Source organism: Lissotriton vulgaris, chromosome 7 (genome assembly GCF_964263255.1).
Source record: "Lissotriton vulgaris chromosome 7, aLisVul1.2, whole genome shotgun sequence".
In the NCBI taxonomy this organism is placed as follows: domain Eukaryota; kingdom Metazoa; phylum Chordata; class Amphibia; order Caudata; family Salamandridae; genus Lissotriton; species Lissotriton vulgaris.
The window spans coordinates 180,934,909-180,953,785 of NC_141695.1; the positions used below are offsets into that span (position 1 = coordinate 180,934,909).

Below are 18,877 nucleotides of genomic sequence, written 5' to 3' on the forward strand. Positions count from 1 at the left end.
CAATTATTTCCAAACAAATACCAATAAATAAAATAACATATTTAATTAATTATAATTAAATTACTTCCCACCCTATTCCCCTATAAACCCACAACCCGCTGCAGACAATAAATTACTAAAATTAACATATTTATCAAATAATCAATTTAAATTAATTACCAGTTATATTTTAATGAATTACCAATTAATAATTAATTGACAATTAATTTTAAACGAATACCAATAAATAAAATAACATATTTTAATTATAATTAAATTACTTCCCACCATATTCCCCTGTAAACCCGCAACCCACTACAGAAAATAAATTACTATAATTAACATTTATCAATTAATCATTTAAAATGAATTACCAATTATATTTTAATTAATTACCAATTAACAATTAATTAACAATAATTCTAAATAAATACCAATAAATAAAATAACATATTTAATTAATTATAATTAAATTACTTCCCACCCTATTTCCCTATAAACCCACAACCCGCTACAGAATTATATTACACAAAAATTAAAAATTAATATTAACTTACCTTAAATATATTTTTGTTGTTTATATTCTGTCTAGTCGATATTATGTCCGTTCTATATTTTTGATTCAATATTATGTCGGTTCTATTCGATATTAAAATTTTCTAGTCAATATTTTGGTAGTCTATATTCTGTCTAGTCGATATTATGTCTATTCTATTTTTTGTACTCTATATTATGTCTAGTGGATAATAAAAACTCGATATTTTGACTCTATACCGAGGCATAATGCAATGTGCAGGATGCTCTTAAAGAACACATTGGAGGCAGTGAAGCTGGGCATTGATGTCACACCAATACAAGAGTACAAGGGTTTAAAGTCCTGATGACAGTTACTGAAAGCTACTACCACATTATGACTGCTCCTTCAAGGGCATTGACCTCTAAAATCTGATATTCTGCAGTTGGAATCTTCAAGGTGTATGACCCCACAATGATGTCAAAACCAGGAACCTTATCTGATTTCAGAGGTTTTCCAGCGATTATAAATGCTAATCTGGGAGAGGAGCAAATTTGATTCATTTTAGTTTATGGTAAACCCCTCATTGACCAAAAGAATGTATGATTTATGCAATTCAGAAGACTACCTCATGAATCGAAGTATTTTATACAGAAAGAACAAAAACTAGGTTAAACCTGGACTTTCTTATTCCTGACATTGGGGACAACTTTGAGGAGGGACACATAAAACACCAATACCTATGGGTCAATCTCACTGATGTGAAAATTATTTTTATGGCATAGTTTAACTGTATGAGAAGATCAGTAGCTCAAATGGGCTACTAATTATTTCTAATTTAAAAGCAATCACTTCAAAATGCTATTTATGCTCTGTTACAGGCCCACCTGAAGCATCAGACATTTGCATGGGCAAAACACATGGTAAGGTATTAACATGCTTCTTGTGATTATGATTACATACTACTAAACATCTATTTTATGTAGGTGCAGTTGTAACACTTTCTTTTATTCCCGGTAGATCTTCATTTGTTTGTCTTACAAAATACAGAATGCACATATTGGATATATGTTACATGTGGATCTATCCATGCTTAATACAACTTTAAATCTGTATATAATAGGTTTGTGCCTGCATTAAAATCTACAGGGAGTAATATATATCCTAAATTTTAACTTAAACCTCAACACAACATTGCAGGCCCATGTCATGTCCAGAAAGCGTGGCAGGTGACACCCCTTTCCCATTTCAAAGGGCTTTTGATGCCATTCCATTCTCGTGTCAAGGCACCAGTACTTTGGTCACCTCAACAAGCACGCCCCCCATAATGTATGTTAAGTAGGCCAGACATCAGAGTTGGACACTATTTTCTCCAAATACCCGCCCCAGTGTATGTAACGGATGCCTGACCCGCCTGTGGACTGCGGCTAGATAATTTGTGAATTTCAGAGTGTGCCCATTTTTCTTCATCCCTCTTCCAGTCCCAACTTGACAGTGATGACACTGCTTTCTATGGCACGGCAACACATATTTTAGCCAGCACAATGGACAATTCTTCAAAAGTACACACATGTTTAGCATTCCTAGAATGAAAAAACCAACCCAAGAGACAGCATCTCCTTTGGAATCCATCTCCCTGTCATGTTACTCTAACATTTAAGCACTTCATCTACAAATATGAGATTTCAGGGAATCACCATACAAGGGGGCTTATTTATGAGACCATTGCCTCACTTTTGCACCACGTAAAGTAGAACATGCATGACGCAGAGGTCCCATTTCGTTTTATGAAGCCACCTAAAGCCGCCCTTCATGGATTTGAATGGCCTCATATATAATGAGTAAGGCGACGCAGTTCAAATCGCTGTGCCGCATAACTCTGTGCCCAGGAGGCATTCTATGGGCATTGCGATGGCATTTCCAATGCAATACCAATGGAATTTGAAGCTCTCCCAAATTTACAAAGTGATGTAAAGCTGGGGGAGTACCAAATACGTACTCCTCTGGAGGTTAGGCGTACTGACGAGAAAGGTGTTTATTTCTCCTTCTTTTTTCTCTTCCATGTGTGCAACTGTCTTTAGCACACACAGAAAGAGAGAAACGTCTTTTAGGATTGGTTCTGTGCAAGAAGGCACTCTTTCCTGCACAAAAACAATTCTGCATGCAAAGGGGACACCCTTGTCCCATGGTGCACGGCTGCCTACATTGGCGTTAGAGTGCCTAAACGGCACCATCATAGGGAGAAAGGACAGGAAGGCACAGTATCGATTAATCCTTCCCATGCTAATGACGAGCTCACCTCGTCATGAGGCATGGTGGCCATGCTCTAATGATGAGCTGACCTCATCATAACAGCTGCGGCGCTCACATGCGGGGCTAATTCCCCCGCTGTGCTGAGCGTTCTGAAGAAACAGGTGTGGTCATAACGAGCTTAGCTCGTCATGAGCACAGTGCCACCGTGCTTCATGACGAGCTGAGCTCGTCATGAGCACCGCGGCACCACGCGAGGTCTTCCACAGCGGGGGAATTAGCCCCACAGGGAAGGAGTTAAATACAGTGCATTCCTGCTCTTTCACTTTGGCATAGGGCAGCAGAGCAAGGTGCCTTACTGCGCTGCCCTAAGAAAACATCCAATAATTAAACCCCATGTGTTTAAGGTCTGCCTCAACTTCTACACATCTTGGGCATGCAGTTGATGCTCCTGGGTACATGTGGCCCATGCATTTCGGAGTAAAGTGTGAGTGGTGAATATAATACGAAAGTGGCGTATTTCTCAAACATTAATCTTCAAAATGCCATAATAATTGCAGTAAAAATATACAGTAGGACACTCAGGAGCAATACGCAGTCGAGATTTTATGCATGCATATATACTTGTAAAATACATAAAAAGTAGTTCTTGTACGAAACACACCTCAACCAAATAATCAATACACCAACTAGCATTTAAAATTTTCTACCACTTTATCAAGAGAACATCAATAAAATGAAATTAGAAAAAGGTAAAATACATTACTAAGTTGGGATCATGTTACAAGTTCATAAGTTTTCCTGACTGCAAAAGGGGCACGTGGACAGTGAATTTTGGCCGAGCAGATGTCTGCGGATTTCTGCTGCAGAAGTTGTTGCATAGCAGGAGATTTTCACATTTCAAATGACGTATACAAATTCTTAGCAGCCATGTTGTTCATATATAGGGTATGAATGTGACATAACAATCCCTACATAAGGGCAAAGTCAAAACACCAGCCATTTTACATCTCGTATTACAGTCGAGCCCCAACAACATTCCTGCTGAAGGAATCAAGTTCTAATTAATTCTATGTTACTGTCACTTAGTAATTAACATCCACATCATCTAAGGCACAGGAACAGTCCCTGGAGCAGATGGACTAAAAAAGGGGCACATCCTAATCATGAAACAAAAACCTGTGTTTGGGTCCACTATGTAAACAATAACGTTTGTGAACCACTGTATTAAAGTGACCTAGATGATACACTTAGGTAGCGTTAATTGCTTCCTTGCAAGAAAATCATTAGACCTTTAGCTATCATACTTGTGTTTGGGCTAACATGTCTTGCTCAAGAATGTAGCTACAGCACAGGCATGAAGTGGTCTAGGGTCTGTTCTTAATATTCCTAAGCCCCCGCTTAATTCAGTGTGCCCAGCTGAGTACATACTGGTTTTATCCAAGTGAGCTGAGGGCGTGTGCAGGCTACATACACAAACAAAACATGAGCTGGAGTTTCAGTTTGATTGTTACAAACAGGGCATAAAGTGGATTGAATAGTTAAAGTCGACCATTATGTCATACTGATTAGTAATAAAGTATAGATACTGTTAAAAAATGCTAGTGGTCTTCGAATCAACAAATTCTATTGGCAAGGAAACAGCCCTGTGCATAGTTCACTGAGTTTTGCTACGTGGAACTTCGCGAAGTGACAAAAAAAGTCAGTGGATTTCCGCAAGTGGCAGAGTGCAGTGCGAGCTGTGGTTCGCACTGGTCTTACTGCCGCTTGTGTGGTAAATAAAGATTTACCGTATACTGAATTTCTATGCGGTATAAGTTCAATAAAATAGCTCAATCAAATGAGAGGCAGAGTCCGTGGGGTCTGAGTTTATAAGGGTTTTATTCCATGTAATGGAATGGTTCGAACCATGGTATCATGTTCCATCACCACGAGGGTTCAGGAAGGGATAGACAATGCTTTATTAACAGTGCACAATATATATAGTAAACGCATACAGTGGTAAAGGATACAGAAGGCGCAACAGCTGAAAGAAACGAGATAAGAACACATGTGCGTAACAGAAGGCGTGCACGAGGGCGTACACGGAGGTGTGTGCTAGAAACGTCACATGAAAGTGTCACAGGTGGGTGGATTCATAGAGGAATCCTGCAGTGTCAGCAGAAATATATGGCTGGATGCGCGCGCAGGCAACATGACGTGTGATTGACGTGGAACTGGAGGGTGAAGGGGACTTGACATTTAGCACTATAAGGGGAGACAGAAGTCTGGCGTGTCAGAACAACCTAAACCCAAATCATATCTGATATCCTGTGTTTGGAGAACTGTTTTATCTAGAAGGAAAGGTCTTTCGGGTAGATGCTATTCTATACTGACTGCTAGTGCGTGCATATGTGTCTACGTGTCTACGAGTAATGCGAGGGGCCATGGGCCTACCATGGTAATGGGAGCAATGAATTTCTTGCATGGAGACAGAAAGGCCGGGCCCTTTACTCTGCAGCTGGGGAGATGTTTACCTAAATCACTAGACAGGAATGTATTTTCGAGGAGCGGAGCAGATAACTTGAAGGCTGAATTGTCTTGGCAGGCAAGCAGGCCAAGCCGGGCACCGCTCGCCGCGCAGGGAGTAGGGTAAGGGTCATGGATGCAGATCCAGGCTGCAGCTTTCTGAGGCAGAAACAGAAATGGCTCGATGGCAGAAATCAGGGCCTAACTCAGCAGAGTCAGGAAAACGTGAAAGTGCACCATGTAAAGACGGTGGCACGGCATACTTAGGAACGGAATTATCGACCCATTCATGGTGGATCTGAAAGAAGACATGTTAACGTTGGACGCAAATGTATTTGCGTCTTCATATCTGGTCATGGAGGGAAATTACATGTACTTGAAGCACGTACATGGAGCCGTTGGGGTCTACGTTAGGGGACACAATTGACCATACAAATTCCAATTACCTCATTCCCTCCTTGTCCCCTACGGACCCTTCATGATATATCAATCTTCATTAGTCCATCTATTTGTTCATATAACATCATTTGCTCTTCCTTTTTCAGGCGGGATTGGGAACGTGGACTTGGATGGGGAATACATGATGTGGCGCACAAGCCGCAAATCGCTGGCCCACACTGTAAACATAGACAACAACTGAATACTATGAGAAGGGCTATTCCGAGGAAGGATAGGACTTTCCATCCCCAGGCTGATAACACGCTCCAGAGCCAACCGGACCAAGTCCAGGTGCCTGGATTCTGGTGTATCTGACTTGCAATCTTGTGGAGACGGGTTATGGCTCTATATACTGATGGTGCGTTTTCTGGAATGAAAACACAGCAACTCGATCCGATGACTCTACAAGCTCCGCCCCTATCGGCCAGGATGACGTCAAGAACGAGACGATTCTGAAGAACAACAAGTCTCATAGCAGACTGTTCCTCTGTTAAGTTGCCTAGGGCGGAAGTAGTTTCATTCACTACTGCTTTAAGGGTCCTAGTTAATTTACGTATCAGTTTACTATTCGAGACAGTACCTAAATAGGGAAAGAAACCTTTATTAAAGTCTGTGTATTGCTCCCATGCTGTTTGAGTATAGTCGACAATCGGGAGATCTCTCTTGGGTCTATTGTGTACTAGATGGGAGTCCCTATGATAATCAGGTGGGGCTAGGAAAACAGGTGGCAGAAGGAATGCAATGTAACAAGTACCATCCCAATCTAGAGGTAAGCGTACGTAAGCTGTCTGACCACAAATGAAATAGGAATGACGGGAAGCCTTGAATGTAGACTTGCCTTTATCACTGAATTCAATCACAGTAGTACATTCACTATGACCTAGGTGTACTGAACCATTCTTTCTGACACATAATTCACCTTTGACTGGTAATACTGACATAGCGGGTAAGTCTGGTTTTGTATCGGACTGGATATTCAGAATCATGAGGTTAAGTGTAAAATTACCTAATCCATACACTTCGTTTTCTAGATCGGTCCCTGTCCTACGTGGAAGACCCTCCTTGTCAGGGAAACATGCTTTATGCATAACTGTGTTCAGATTTCCCCATACCCACTTGCCTTGGTAAACTATGGAATCGGAATTTAAAGAATGTATTAAACTAAACCATGCACCACATGAACCATTGTGAGTAAACGGGTACGGAAAGAGGGGCAGAACTCCCTTGTATTTCTGATAGGGAGGGAGTCGGCCACATATCCAACAATTTGTAGCGTTGCTGGTCTGATGAGAATGATGTAACATACTGATGAAAGTATTGTTGCGCAGCGCAAGTCGGTATGATAACTCGTGAGGGGGCAATTCACTGAAAGTATGCTCGACAGTGTCGTTTGAAGAAGAATGTGCACGTACGGAAATAGGAAAGTACATATGTAACAATACACTAGTAATAGTAATCGTAAGACTCAGAAAAAACATAATCAATAATGTCACAATGCAGTGACTGCGGAGAGATTTACAATATTCATGTTTCTTGATCTATTTCTGTCTATCTCTCTCTCTATTGGGGTCTAACTTGTACATGTCAGGAACCTGTCTAACCGCTTCACCTAGGGGAGGACTTAAACAATTAAACTGTCTGACTTGCTAGACCTCAATTTCATGCGAAACTCCTGATGAGGAGTTTTCTCTACCAGGAGGAGTTTAGTATCAGTCTCTGGAATGGGGCAGGGCTGGGAGTCTGTCTTTGGCGGTAGTCCATGGTATTTCTTGATGTGACTCGAGTGGAGCCAGCCTTTGCGGCCCTCCACCTTAACCGCTGTCCTTGTGGTTAGCAGAACAAGCTTCGGCTCCTGCCAGCGGGGCTCCAGCGGATTCCTCCTATCGAAATTCCGGATAAATACTAGGTCTCCAGGGACGATCTTGTGTGGCTTCACCTCGGTGTTGTCGGGAAAGGCTGCAGCTACCTGTGAACGACATGATTGTAGTGCAGACATCAAGGAGGCAAGGTAATCTGTCAGCATATTACAGTCAACATCTGTGATTTTACGAGGCAGAGGCGTCCCCCACATATTCGGTGGCCTGCCAAAGACCACCTCGTACGGGGATAGCCCTGTTCTTGAATGTGCTATCATTCTCATATAAAAAAGGGCAACTGGTAAAGCTACTATCCAATCTACGCCTTTATCTTTACACACTTTGGCGAGACGTGTTTTCAGGGTCTGATTGTGTCTCTCTACGAGACCTGCTGCCTCGGGATGTAGGACACAGTGGAACTTCCACTGATATCCTAGCAGGAGTGATACCTGCTTCATAAGCTCGGACGAGAATGGCTGACCATTGTCTGAGTACACAATACGGGGCAAACCATACCGGGGGAAGAATTCACGTACCAGCTGCTTGGCAGTGGTCGGAGCAGTGTAATCTGGGACTGGATATGCTTCTGTCCATCGGGAGAGTGCACATACAACTACGAGGACATACTTGAATCCTCGGCATCTGTCCATCTGGATATAATCCATCTGGAGGACTTCAAAAGGGTGATCGGGAGGATGAAATCCACCTTGCTCTACGGGAATGCCTTTGCCTGGTTTGAACTGACAACAGATCATGCAAGTACGTACTTTCTGTTTTGCAGCTGCTCGTAAATGCTTATTGAACCAAAGGTTTTGAATACTGTCTAACATGGCTTTTTCTCCTAAATGTGCTGGACTATGTGCTGTGTTAATGATAACTTGAACCATAGAGTCGGGGAGAAACCATGTGGCTTTTCCCTTCGTCATCCATCCCTGTTCTGTCTGTATCCCTCCTAGTTCAGTCCATTTCTTGATTTCTTCTGGTGTAGCATGTGTCTGTATGTCAATTACATCTAGGGCGGTATCCCTAACTGTCATGCAATGTGTCGGTGTCAGGACTATTGTCTTTGTCGTATCAATTGTGTGAGTATGAGTCTGAGCTGTATGCTTGGCCGTTCGATCTGCCAGGTCATTACCCTGGGAAATGGTATCTGTAACTTTCGTATGTGCTTTGCACTTCATGATGGATATGGCTGTAGGCAAATGTATTGCTTCTAACAGAGCTTGGATGAGGGGACCGTTCTGGATCTTGGCTCCGTGAGAGGTCAAAAAACCTCTTTCTCGCCAGAGTACACCGAAGTCGTGTACGACTCCGAATGCATAACGTGAATCCGTGTAATTGTTAACTCTCTTGTTCTTTGCTTGTATACAGGCTTGAGTCAGAGCAATGAGCTCTGCTGCTTGGGCTGACAGTGTGTCAATGCAATGTGTTTCTATGACTTCAGTTTCCGTCGTGACTGCATATGCGGCCACTAACTCTCCTGTACTTGTTCTCATACATGAACCATCCACATAAAGTGTCAGGTCTGGATCTGGTAAAACGGTGTCTGTTAAGTCTTGTCTGGGTTTCGTCGTAATGGTAATGACTTCAACACAATCATGTGCCAAAGGGTCTGTCTCACTTAATGGTAAAAGTGTAGCAGGATTCAATGTATTGCAGCGCCTGATATCTATGTGTGGCTGAAACAATGTCAATTCATACCCTGTCAGTCGTGCTATAGTCAGATGTTGAGTCTGTGTTCTATTCAAAAGGACTTCCACGGCATGTGGAACTTGTACTGTCAATTGATGTCCTAACACTATGGAATCACTTTGTCTGATTGCTAGAGCTGTTGCTGCTACAGATTTCAAACACGCAGGCAGAGCCTGGGCTACTGGATCTAATGTACTAGAAAAATAAGCACACGGTTTGTGTGAACCTGCTTGATCCTGTGTAAGTACTGACAATGCAGTACCTTCGCGTTCAGTGACAAAAAGTGTAAAAGGCTTGCTGTAACATGGTGTTGCTAAAACTGGTGCTTGACATAAGGCTTTCTTTAATTCGTCAAAAGCTTGTGTATGTTCCTGAGTCCAAGGGAGGACAGTCGAAGACGCTGCCTCCTGTGTTGTCAACTGTATGAGTGGTTTAGCTAGGAATGCATATTGTGGAACCCATTGTCTGCAATAGGAAGTGAGTCCAATAAAGGCTCGTACTTCTTTCTGTGTCTTAGGTTGCGGAAGATGTGCAATTAACTGAATTCGTTCAGGTGTCAGCTGCCTACCCCACTTGGTCAGCAAGTGCCCAAGGTACACCACTTGCTGAACACAGAATTGTAGCTTCGAAGGAGACACCTTGTGTCCCTTGTCCGCCAGGAAATGCAAAACTGTCAGTGACGCTTGTTCACATTCTGGTTCACTACGGGCGGTGATCAATAGATCATCGACGTACTGGAGTAGGGCAGTGTTGTCAGGCATGTGGATACTGTCAAGTTGTCTCTTCAATGCTTGGCTGTAGATACTGGGGCTTTCTGTGAATCCTTGAGGTGCACGTGCAAATTTGAAGCTTCGGCCATTTAAACAGAATCCGAAAAGATATTGGCTTTCCGGGTCAATAGGGACACTAAAGAAGGCGTTCTTGAGATCGATTACAGTGAAGAACGTCGCTTCGGAATCAATAGCTGTCAATAGGGACGAAATGTCTGGGACCACGGGATATTGTGGTACAATGCATTTATTCAATTCTCGTAAATCGATAATTAATCGATAAACTGGAGGTGCATTTGGATCAGTACGTTTAAGAATTGGAATGATAGGGGAGTTACATAGATTGGATTCGGTTTCTACAACCACTCCTTGTGCAATGAGCTCGTCAATGATCTTCAGTAAAGCCACTACAGCATCTGGAGGTAACTTGTATTGTCGAATGCGTGGTAGTACTACTCCTGGCTTCAGTGTGACGCGATATGGAGTGATGTGCATACACCCTACATCAGTGGGGCCTTTCGCCCATAAATGTGCAGGAACACTCTGTAACCTGGGGTCAAAATCTCTCAATACATAATGGCCTTTGAAATCTCGCAGAAACAGTCTTACTCCTTCCGGAGAACAACAAATTACAGCTCCTAGAGCTTTCAGGGTCTTTATACCAAGTAAGTTTTCTGGACATGATTTCGTGAGTAATAAATCTGTAGTGCGGGACAATGGACCAACTGCAAGTGGAACTGGTTTCGATACTTCATTAACAATAGGCTTTCCTGAAAATCCAAGGGAAACATTCTGTGAGCCTGAGAGGGGTGCCCCTGGAACCTCGTCATGACTGATTGTTGTCCTGCTTGCCCCTGTGTCAATCAAAAACTTTCTATCTTTCCCTAATACCTGACTATGTACATAAGGACCCTCTTGATCTACAGGAACCTCAATAAGAGGCAAGCCAACCTCCCTCTCTAGGCTGTTTTTTTTATGTGTATCGCTGATAGTCGGGGTAGTCAGATTGTGCATATTGGTACATCTGCTGGGTTGCATGTTGTGTTGCGGCAATGGGTTGTGGCTGTGGTACCGCTACAGTCTGTTGTGAAGTCTGCATAGGCTGAACATTCTGTGGAACGTGTTGTGGGGCCTGGTCCTGTCTAGGAGGACGCGGTCTCTCTTTAGTTTTACCTGTGGCTATGTTGTGTTTCAAAACTGTACAATCGTTTACATAGTGACCTGGCTGTTTACAATAGTTGCATATCCCTTTAACAGGAGCTGCTGAATTTGAATTATTGGATTGTGTAGTACCCCTTTTATGTCCGTCAGTTGGGACTGACTGAGCAACTAGCATTTTCATTTTCGTGTCTTTCATACGTCTCTGTTCGTGGTCATGTTCTTCCCTGATCCTATTCTGGTGATACTGTAACATTTGTAACATTTGTGAAGGCGAATTAGCTTGCCATGTGCTCTCGACTTTCAATACACGGTTCTTAACCTGGGGCAATGAATTCTCGACTAATTTGGATACAAAAAGGTGTGGGTATGACTCGCTACTTGCTTTCAGGCCACTATTAATAATAAAACATTTCTCAAATCGGGAATAAAAATCACTAGTGTCTTCATCGGGTTTCAGTTTGCAGGCTGAGATTGCATCCCAGTCCTCCTTTTTGGTTGCTAACAAACGTGGCAAAACCTGTACTAACAATCCTGGTAATGCTTTAGTTTTATCCCCAAGACCCAAACCTGGGGTTCGAGTCGTTTCTTCATTTTCTAATGCAGCCCAATCAATCTTTTGGTCTCCCACCTCCCATTCTTTTTCTTTGAGTTTCTCGTAAATACCGGCAGGCAGTAAAACTTTCAATATTTTCATAATGTCGGGATAGGTGTAATCTCCCATGAGTAACATGTCTTTTATTTCACGGTGAAAACCTGCAGGGTCTTTATCATGACTGGGCACTATTTTCTTCATTTCTAATAATTCCATTTTAGTTATAGGCGTGTATACATACACACGTGTAAGGGTATCATCAGCATTCCTGACTGGATGTACTTCTCGTAAAGGGTTCTGTTTGTCAAAGTCAAAGTGAAATGGTTTCCTGACTGGGGGTGGAACAGAAACAAGATGTGGAGCCAAGAAGGTTCTATATTTGTGGCGTTGTTCTAAAATTGTTTCAATTAGTTCAGTACCTAGACCTCTCCATCTTCTCAGGAGTAAGTCCTGCAGTAAGTTATATAACGGACCTGGATCAGATGCTCTATTTTCATACTGTATAATGAGGTGCTGTGTCATGTATATACCAGCTAATCGCTGTTCTTCTGGAATAAGACTTAAAAACGTTTGGACTACCGAATCATCTTTATATATACTGTCATCTCCGGCCCACTGTACTGCGGACCGGGCTAGTTCCTGATCACGTAGGGTATTGAGTTCTTGATAACCTACCCTTTCTTTCAGTACTTTGTCAGTCATTTGGAACACATGTTCAAGGGTACATCGCTCTGGTATCGGACAAAGGTAACGTTCCTTGTTTTCGAACGTTTCTTGTTTACGAATGGGTCTATCAAAGGGCCTATCAAAGGAGTGCGGTCTAGGATGTTTCTCTCTACCTACATATGCTATCACTTTTTTGTCTGTCAGTTGCGATGTTTCTGCTACATTCTGTGTATTCTCCTCCTCCTGCGAGGAGGTTGGCTCGTCTGATTCGAGTGGCTCTTCAGGTTCTCGATGGGCATGTATATCTATTATTTCTTTACGGATCTTTCTAACCATGACATGTACACTTTTCTCTCTATCATGCTTACCATCAGCAATATTCTGGCTCCATCTGTTCAATCTATCCATTTCATTTTGTGGAAAACCTGCCTGATCTTGTTCTCTTATCAAACAATTAACCAAAAATAGCATGATTAAACCTTTGTTCTCAACTTTCTGACGTGACATGGCGTCACCAACACTCTCTGGTCCTTCTCCTGTTCTAATAAAATGATACATTTTGTCTAGATGGTTTGGCATTTCTGGTAGTAATTGCAAATAATCTGTAACACGTCTTAAACGTAGGGACGCTAACAACATGGGCCCTGTCGTACCAGGCACTGTGTCATATCTGCAATCTGTAAGCTGTTGTCTAAGCTGTTCTGCCGGAGCACCTCTAGGTGTCCGTGCCATTGCGAATTCTCTCATTGTCACTCGGTGTAGCGGTGGTGGGGTGTGAGAACCTCCTGTAGTACCTCCTGAGGCGGAGGCTTGAGCATAACCTGGCTGTAGGGTCGGTACCTGCTGTAACTGGGTTGGAACCTGAACCGTGTCAGTCCCAAAAGGATTAAGAGGATGTAGTTGTTGAATACCAGAGGGAACGACAGGTAGGGGTGCAGGAAGCGGACCGGGAGGGGTCTGCTGTTGCGGACCTGGGGGCTGATGATCAGGGGGCAGGTTATTGTCAGGTGGTACACGGGCAGGTACATTGGTATATGCGGGAGCTACATCGTCTAAATAGGAAGAAAGGAAAATGTCTGCTGCGGTCTTATGACGTAATTTAGTCGGAACCAATGGAGGAGGCAGATTTTTCGGTGTTTCTGGGGTCGCCTTGGGCAGGCCCTCGGCCAGGACTGGATAAAATCCTGTCAAAATGGCATTACTCTGTCTGTCGTGTTGTTCCATTCTAACTCGTTCTCCTTCTTCTAGTAGTTCTTTTTCTTTGGCTTTTTCAGAATCCTCTCTACTTTTCTCTGCTTTTCTAAGTGCTTTCTCTGTCCGTCTGTGTGCTTCTTTACGCCATAATTCAATGGCATCTTTCTGAGACTGTCTGGCTTTCTTTTTCCACAACGCTTCTTCTACTCTCATGATGCACTCGGCATCCCATGTCCCTGTAGCGGGCCATCTCTGATTGTCTGCTAAGTCCTTAGTGTAATCCACCCACAAGTCGAGATATAATACGGCGTCTAAGCCGTGCTTGTGGTACATAAAATGACCAGGAGTGTCCCTGGGTGGGATGGGAACAGCTTCCTCGAGTATCCCTTTTCTAGTTCCTATCTGTCTCAGTTTAGAGAATAGAGGCATCCTGTAACTCGATACTTGATACTTGATACTTACTCGGACTTGGACACAACTAATACAATAAACACAGGAATGAAGATCAAACAATCACTCATACCACAACATTAAAATACATTTAAACATTTCAGAACGAACGATAACTGAATAACTGGATACTGGATATACTGCTAAACAGTACAGATACACTGCTAAAACAGTGCAGACCGGGTCTGCGTACCCAAACCCGTCTTGACCGGACACAAATTAATGCACCCGTCTAGATGCGTCCCCAGCAACGGTACTCACCGGGAAGCACAGAACAGAAGGCCTCGGAAACTCGACTGGACTGGACCGGACTGGACTCGACTCGACACGTGACGCAGATACTTCGGAACTGGTGGGCCTCTAGACACCTCGGACCTTGCTCTCTCGGCTGGGTTCTGGTCGGGATCCTCCGCACTCCTTACCGCCTCGTCTGGATGTCGATCGCAGTCTCCGTCACCTCCGTAGGCCTGAGGGAGATACAGGAAATCCTGCGAGTACGCGTAGTTGTCCGTCACGGCTGTGGCAGGGGGCAAGGCCTGCAACGCATCTCCGGCGTGTAAGGTGGGGGAGGGGTCCCTGTTCGGGCGCCAAATTATGTGGTAAATAAAGATTTACCGTATACTGAATTTCTATGCGGTATAAGTTCAATAAAATAGCTCAATCAAATGAGAGGCAGAGTCCGTGGGGTCTGAGTTTATAAGGGTTTTATTCCATGTAATGGAATGGTTCGAACCATGGTATCATGTTCCATCACCACGAGGGTTCAGGAAGGGATAGACAATGCTTTATTAACAGTGCACAATATATATAGTAAACGCATACAGTGGTAAAGGATGCAGAAGGCGTAACAGCTGAAGGAAACGAGATAAGAACACATGTGCGTAACAGAAGGCGTGCACGAGGGCGTACACGTAGGTGTGTGCTCGAAACGTCACATGAAAGTGTCACAGGTGGGTGGATTCATAGAGGAATCCTGCAGTGTCAGCAGAAATATATGGCTGGATGCACGCGCAGGCAACATGACGTGTGATTGACGTGGAACTGGAGGGTGAAGGGGACTTGACATTTAGCACTATAAGGGGAGACAGAAGTCTGGCGTGTCAGAACAACCTAAACCCAAATCATATCTGATATCTTGTGTTTGGAGAACTGTTTTATCTAGAAGGAAAGGTCTTTCGGGTAGATGCTATTCTATACTGACTGCTAGTGCGTGCATATGTGTCTACGTGTCTACGAGTAATGCGAGGGGCCATGGGCCTACCATGGTAACGGGAGCAATGAATTTCTTGCATGGAGACAGAAAGGCCGGGCCCTTTACTCTGCAGCTGGGGAGATGTTTACCTAAATCACTAGACAGGAATGTATTTTCGAGGAGCGGAGCAGATAACTTGAAGGCTGAATTGTCTTGGCAGGCAAGCAGGCCGAGCCGGGCACCGCTCGCCGCGCAGGGAGTAGGGTAAGGGTCATGGATGCAGATCCAGGCTGCAGCTTTCTGAGGCAGAAACAGAAATGGCTCGATGGCAGAAATCAGGGCCTAACTCAGCAGAGTCAGGAAAACGTGAAAGTGCACCATGTAAAGACGGTGGCACGGCATACTTAGGAACAGAATTATCGACCCATTCATGGTGGATCTGAAAGAAGACATGTTAACGTTGGACGCAAATGTATTTGCGTCTTCATATCTGGTCATGGAGGGAAATTACATGTACTTGAAGCACGTACATGGAGCCGTTGGGGTCTACGTTAGGGGACACAATTGACCATACAAATTCCAATTACCTCACTTGGGTAGAAATTCTACGGTGAAAAAACTCTGCTGCACTGCGCGGAGAAGAGTTTTCTGCAGTCCGCAAGCTCCGTGAGCTCTGCGTGCTCCGCGTAGGATGGAGTGCAGAAAACTCTGCAAACTCTGTGAACGGAGCAGAGTTCACTGCAGAGGCCTACAAGGAACCCTTGCTTGCATTCTGGGCATCATTCTTTGCTATTCAGTACTAGTATAGATATTTGATTTTCTCTTTAGATGGAAGGCTCCCATTGGGAGAGGTTTCCCAGAGATCTTGCAAGTCTAAAGAGCTTAGCAATTTCTTGAATGTTCCTAAGACAGCTTATTTTGGGGAATCTGTCTTGTTTCACTATCTCTTGAAGGGCCCCAACTTAAACAGGTAGTTCTGGTGTGACTCTTAGGGCCCGATGTAGGTAATAGGGAAATTTTCAATTTTGAGATGAGCATAACTCCCTGTTCATAAAGTCAATATGAAATGAAAATTAATAATATCAGCCTCTAATGCCATAATTATAGCTTTGTGTAGCCTGAAATTAGCAGAATTGTCACACTTATAAGAGTGCGATGGTTAGGCCTCATTTTAGTACTGCCATTGGCATTTCCAGCAGAGTATGGGTGGTGCAGGCTGCAGTGGCCTTCTGAGAAGGGCCCTGGAAATGCATTTTGTTAAATTAAGCAAGTCTTTGTAGGCATGCATGAGGAGCTTGAAGGTGATTCTTGTTTTGACTTGGAGCCAGTGGAGAAGTCTGGAGGAGGCGTTGTGAATATTTTGCAGTTTCTTGAGGAGTTTCTGGGTGATGCCAGCAGAGAGTGCGTGATCTGTGGCTGTGCATGGGGGATTCCAAGTGCTGTGGGCCAACAGGAGTTGTCCCTGGCGGTGGGGGTGGAACCCATGATGAGGACTTCGGTTTTCTCTGATTTGAGCTTGAGCAAGCTGTTCTTCATGCAGGTGGTGACAGTCTTCATCCCGTCGTGGTAGATGGTCTTGGCGACTGTGGGTTCGTTGATGAGGGAGAGTATCAGCTGGGTGTTGTTGGCATATGAGACAATGTTGAGTCTGTGGTTCTTGACGATGCCAGCAAGCAATGCCATGTAGATGTTGAAGAGAGTGGGACTCAGGGAGTATCCCTGAGGCCCACCACAGGTGATATCTGTGGGTTCAGAGAGACACAGTGGTAGTCTGACTTTCTGTGTTCAGCCGGAGAAGGAGCAGATCCATTCCAGGGCTTTGTTGCAGATGTCGGCGTCATTGAGCCTAGTGCATCAGGTGAGGTGAGAGATGGTATTGAAGATGGCCGAGAGGTCCAGGAGGACGAGGGCTACAGTGGCTGCCAGGAGGTAGGTCATGGTGCTGTGGTTGCTTTGGAAGCTGGATTGGGAGAGGTTCAGGATGCGATTTGTTTAGATGAACTCGGAGAGTTGGGCGTTGATGGCTTTCTCTATGACCTTGGCTGGGAACGGGAGAAGTAAGATGAGTCGGAAGTTCTTGAGGTTGGTCCGGCCAGCAGCGGATTTCTTCAGCAAGGGTTTGATCTCTGCGTGTTTCCAGTCTTCAGTGATGGTTGAAGAGGTGATGAAGCTGTTGATGGGGTGGGGGGCAATGTTGTTGCCGGCTCTGTTAAAGATGTGGTACGGGGTGTGGTCTGAGGGTGCTCCGGAGTGGGTGCTTTTCATGAACTTGAGGGTGTTGTCCGTGGTGCGGGCAGTCCAGCTGAGGAGGGTCTGCTGGGGTATGATTTCATTGGGTGTGGTGGTTGCGGGTAGGTTGGGAGGGTCCTGGGTATCAAGGTAGTCAAAGCCGTCATATAGCTCCTTAATCTTGCAGTGGAAGAAGGTGGTTAGGTTGTTGAAAAGAGTTTAGGGGCAGGAATATATGCTGTCTCTGTGCTCGGGCTGGCAAATTCTTTGACCATGGCGAAGAGTTATTTACCTATGGGTGCGCTGGTGATGATCCTTACTTTCTTTGATGTTTCAATGAGGTGGTGGTGTGCAGTAATGGTGGCCCTCAGGGTTTTGCTGATCCTTCATCTGTTCTCAAGTCGTCTACAGGTATGCCTGGATTCATGAAGGGTGGGAGAGAACCAGCTGGCTTTCTTGGGGTGCCTCTTGTCTAAGGCTTTTATTAGGGGAGTTAGTAGTTGGTCCACAGGAGCTCGGTTGTGTGGATGAAGGTGATGTTGTCATTGCCTGGAAGATGTGGTTGAGTGGTTTGTAGAGGTGGCCCGTTGTCAAGTCTGACAGTGGCAAGATTCTCCAGCAGGGCTGCACCATTTTGTGAATACGGCACATCCATGGTGTGGCAAGGATGTTGCAATGAAAAGTAACGCATCACTGTTTTTCCCCAGTAATGCACCACCTTTCATAAATGAGGCCCTGCTATCGGCATTACCCCTCACCTGGTACTCTGACTGGTCATCCTGGCTGGTCTGGTGGGGGGTTGTTGACTTGTGATTAAAGGTACTTGTAAACTCTTTTTGCTGCTAGATACTGACTAGTGTGAACTTTTTTACAGCTATTTGGCTGGCCGGACGGCACTTTTTCCCCACTAAAACAAATGTATTTCATGACCTTGACGCTAGAGTTAGCGTAACTTTTCAGTACTGCTAACTGACCCTAACGCCATGTTGCAACGTATTGTAAATATGTTGCAAACATAGCTTTAGGATTTGGTGATTGGCAGAGGTAAAAAATGTGCGCTAAACAGTCTGAAAACTGCTTAGAGACAATACCACATTGTGCGCACTATACAACATTTTTACAAGTTCTGTTGGCAACTTGGAGTAACCTAGCTCACTAGTCCAAATGGTGCATTATATTATGCTACACAAGGTTTGAGACAACAATAATAAAATTCAATGAAATTGTCATCAAGATGTTTCAGGCCGTAGATTCTCTCAAATGATGATGCACCACTGCCTGATCCATGATAGATTTACACTCTTTGTCATTTTATATATATATTAAACAAAAAAGAATACAAGCTGGCCTATCCTGGTTGCCGGTTTAATGATGAGGCCACTGTTA

At 44.0% G+C, this 18,877-nt stretch overlaps 1 protein-coding gene across 1 annotated transcript in view; it reads left to right on the top strand.

Annotated features, from left to right (window-relative positions):
• The window catches only part of LOC147701141 (sialic acid-binding Ig-like lectin 13), a 148,591-nt gene that overhangs the window by 108,264 nt on the left and 21,450 nt on the right, over positions 1-18,877 (top strand). The window contains exon 4 of the mRNA XM_086929307.1: positions 1,375-1,416. Coding sequence (XP_086785433.1) covers positions 1,375-1,416 — 42 coding nt within the window. The remainder of the gene's footprint in view (positions 1-1,374; positions 1,417-18,877) is intronic.